This window comes from Austrofundulus limnaeus, unplaced genomic scaffold (genome assembly GCF_001266775.1).
Source record: "Austrofundulus limnaeus strain Quisiro unplaced genomic scaffold, Austrofundulus_limnaeus-1.0 Scaffold47, whole genome shotgun sequence".
Taxonomy (NCBI): domain Eukaryota; kingdom Metazoa; phylum Chordata; class Actinopteri; order Cyprinodontiformes; family Rivulidae; genus Austrofundulus; species Austrofundulus limnaeus.
Window position 1 is genome coordinate 2,404,684 of NW_013952449.1, and position 4,134 is coordinate 2,408,817.

Below are 4,134 nucleotides of genomic sequence, written 5' to 3' on the forward strand. Positions count from 1 at the left end.
ACAACAACAACAACAACATAAAAAAACAGGGGTTTAGGGGTCCAAAAATGCATTTAACATAGTACAGATTTCAATTGTTTTAACAGCAAGATTATTGTCAGAGTTTTTGCTTGTTCAAATATATTTAACTTCATTGTAAAAAGCAGTAAATATCTGGAACAGTAAATATACAGTACAAAATAAAACCAGAAGTGAGCTGAACAGAATCACAAGGTGTAATTTCCTACAAAATATAACTGAAAAGAAGAATATTTAAGCTAAAAAGATATCTTCATCAAACCAGCAACACCTTAACAACTTCATGAAACAGGTTGGCGTTTAGATTAGAAGTTAGAGAGTTTGTCTCCATTAGCAACATTTAGCATGTTTTGAAGGAATGCACATGAAATAAATTATAAATATTTTGTTTAAACTTTAAGTGAGATCTTGAGATGTTTCAGGGCTTTATGAGGTTTGTTATCTCTCAGAGAATCTGTTGAGGACAAACACGTCAACCCATTTGGACGTTTACCTGTATAATGAGCCTCAAAAATCCATAATTTTCACAAAAATTTCTTAATAAAAATGGGGAGGAGGGAGTTGCAGACTCTCACTGGTGGAGATGACTGAACCTGGCTGCACCAAAGCAGGAGGAAATGAGGATGGGAGAACTTATTTCTAGCAGCAGAGCGGGTTGGAAAATGGTTATTTGATGTTATTTATTGTTTTTTTAACACCCTACAGGCTCTGACATGTTAAGTAAATTTGAAGCTGAGGTTTTGAAAAAATATGTAAAACATGAAAAAATCTGTGCGATTGCTCTATACATTCGTATACCTGCAAAATGATGTAAAATCAGTGTAAATTACGGACCATCTGTACAACTTGACATGTATGCGAGGATAACTCTCAGCTACTACCACATATTTTAGGTCAAGATCTGCAAAACTGACTGAAATATACTTATGTTTTTGCTATTGTTGATTAGCTATGGGAGCTAAGGGTGACTTAGTTATGTGCATAATGGTAATAAATATCTGAAAATTATTCAAAATTTTCTCCAGTGTTTACCAAAAATTTTGGTGTGAAGGCTGTAATGAAATCTTCTGTCCTGCTGACCTGGGAGCTGCCAGAAACGTCCACATCTGAGGTCCTTCTTAAGGTAACAACACTCTAACATTGGGACAGCATTTGAAACACACAACGATCAAAACGTCCAATTTTACTCACTAAGAGATTTTATAGTCATTTTGCCCATAAGTACTGTAGACTGCTAAATATCTGGGAATAGGAACCGGTCCATGTGTAATAAGAAAATGTTTGCTATGTTTACCATTTTAATGTGAAAGACCTTCTCAGTACATTCTTTGTCACTATGCTCCAGAAAATGAGTAAAGGTTGTCTGTCTTCAGATTTTATACAATCATCAAAGCGTGGAGGTTCAGGGCCACCTGAAGAAAAAGCTGATCACACAGCTCCAACCGGACACAGATTATTCCTTCACAATGATGAGCCAAGGGAACGGTGCCGGGGGCCTCCAGCAGCAGGTTTCCATCCGAACCGCTCCAGACCTGCTGACCTCAAAACCCACTCCATACCAACTCAGTGAGGAGGAGGAGGGAGACAAAGTGACTATTATCCTGCCTGAAGTCCTGCCTGAAGCCCATGTAAGGTCTGTGCTGTTTGTGTGTGCGTTGAACACACACTCAACAACTGATAAAGAACGGACGACTGACAACCTTCACCTGCATGATGATGTTGTGTTTTATTGCAGGTGGTTCTACATAGTGGTTGTTCCAGAAAGCCTCATTTCTCTGAACAGCTGGGAAAACCCCGAAGACATGGATCTACAGGAGGTCAGTATATGTGTTTTATTTTTAATAAATAACAGTGAAGACCAGACTATTCAGTTTAATGTCTCTGAATGTTATAATATTTAGTCTCTCCAGGCAGGAAGGTTGACACATATTCAACCAATCCCTGCAAGCTTTGCTCAGGCTTCCTCTTAACCCTTGCAGAGTTGCTAAGGGGGGTTTTGGGAGTTGGTCTACGTGTTTGTGAACTTGGAGAAACCTTATGACCCTGTTGCTCTAGGTGGTGGGTACTGTAGGAGTATGGGGGTACCAATCTTGATCTGAAGTGCTGTCCTGTCATTTTAAAACCAAACCAAATATGTCTGAGTTCTCTACACAAAGTCAAGCTCGTTCTCAATGCAGGCTGGACTTTTTCAGGGTTGCCCCTTGTTTTCAATTCTGTTCGTGGTGTTCATGGAAAGAATCTCAAGGTGCAGATGTTGAGAGGATCATGTCTGGGGGATCCTCAGGGTCTCGTCATCTTTTTTTTTTTTTTGCAAATGATGTGGTTTTGTTGGTGTCTGAACACCATGACCTTCAATGTGCACTGGGGCTTTTTACGGTCTTATGTGAAATTCTGGGGATGGTGATCATCCACTACTACACCAAATTTTAGTTCAATATCTTTAAAGTTTAAGGATGTATATACTAGGGCTGGGCGATATGGCCTAAAATCAATATAAATAAATAAATGCACGATAACTCTTACCGCCCCCCCACCACCACCACCACCACCACACACACACACACACACACACACACACACACACAAGGACACGGTGTAGTATAGTCGTAACACTCTACACTGTGTCCATGTTCTTAGTCAAAGTACACAGTTTAGTATCTCTAATGAAGCATTATACAAAAATTTTAACCTGAACCATTTGGACCAAAAGGATTTTTATTAGGAAGATACGATTTTGAACAGCTTTTTCTCTAGTTTAAATTTGTCATTTTAGTGTTTCTAATATATTTAATAAAAAAACATTTAACGCTAAGCGAGGAGGCTCATCTTTCCTATAAGGGCAAAGAAATATTTATGTGTTAGAGTTAATATTGTTTTATTGGAAGAGCTGAAACAGCAGCTCTTACAGAACAAGGCGTGCTCTCATAACAGCACTGTTGAGGAGAGGAGTTTGGTCATGCAAGCATAGTTGGACATATCTGTTAGATAACAACGCTCTGAACATAAACTTGTAGTGTGTTAGATTTTAGGTAGCAACGTCTAGCTCAGGAACAAAGTGTGGAGGACGGGGTTTGTTCACTCAGGACAGGAGCTGCAGGCTGATTGGTGTTTATCCTGCAGACTGCTGCGCCGACATCAGAAAGACCCACCCTGCTCTGCTCTGATTGAATAAAACTGTGGGGTTTGTTTGATTTGTTGAAAGCAGCGTCTGTTTAAACCTGTATCAGACTGGGCGGCTTTAACGAGACCACAACAGAAAACAAGCAGGTTTTTCTTTTCCTCATTTTTTTAAATAAGAAAATACCAACATGGGCAAAATGACGTTGGTTATTGTCATAAATGTCCGTGTCGGTTATTTTTTGGTTTATCGCCCGTAGGGTTAATGTATACCCTTTTAAATGTTACCTAAGCTTATTTAGTAGCAGCTGTTTTGAATCAGTTTGACTCTAAAAGTTAATTGGTTGTAGATGTACATGCTGGGATTAATTTCTGATCAAGACACAGGCAATTTGAGTATTGTCCATCTTTCATTTCAGTGGGGGAAATAAAGTGAAAACTAGAGGTTAGTTTTCATTGTGCTTTCAGTTTACATGTGGAAAGAGAAACAAAGAAAAGAAGACATCTGTAAAATCTTAGGAGATAACATTTTGTTGCTCATTTTAATCTTCATTTTTCAGTTTTCATGTCTCCTTGTGTCCCATCTGCAGCTCCTGGAGGTTGACAGCAGTCAGCAGAAACAGAACCAGGAATTTCTGCCGTTCATTATTGCGGCTCGGCTGAACTCTCTGCCAGAGATCTTTGTTCTTGGAGATGAAAAGAATTACAACGGTTACTATAACAGAGCTCTTGATGTTCAGCAGCAGTACCGCTGCTTTGTTCTGGCTCACATGGAGGGTCTCGAGTCTGTGAGTAAACACTGCGCTTATGAGGATATAAACTTGTTCACCATAAAAACCCATGTGATTTAGTGTACATCTGCAGCTGAGAAGGAAAACCCAAACATTCCTGCTGTACACAAAACTCTTGTTTTAAATACAGTGGTTTGCAAAAGTATTCATACCCCTTGAACTTTTCCATATTTTGTCACATTACAACCACAAACATAAATATATTTCA

General features: G+C 39.0%; 1 protein-coding gene across 1 annotated transcript in view; it reads left to right on the top strand.

Moving 5' to 3' along the window:
* Positions 1 to 4,134, top strand: part of LOC106517314 (receptor-type tyrosine-protein phosphatase F) — a gene marked incomplete at its 5' end in the record, with an annotated part of 34,820 nt that overhangs the window by 3,812 nt on the left and 26,874 nt on the right. The window contains 4 exon segments of the mRNA XM_014008078.1: positions 1,044 to 1,141; positions 1,392 to 1,651; positions 1,754 to 1,835; positions 3,726 to 3,923. Coding sequence (XP_013863532.1) covers positions 1,044 to 1,141; positions 1,392 to 1,651; positions 1,754 to 1,835; positions 3,726 to 3,923 — 638 coding nt within the window.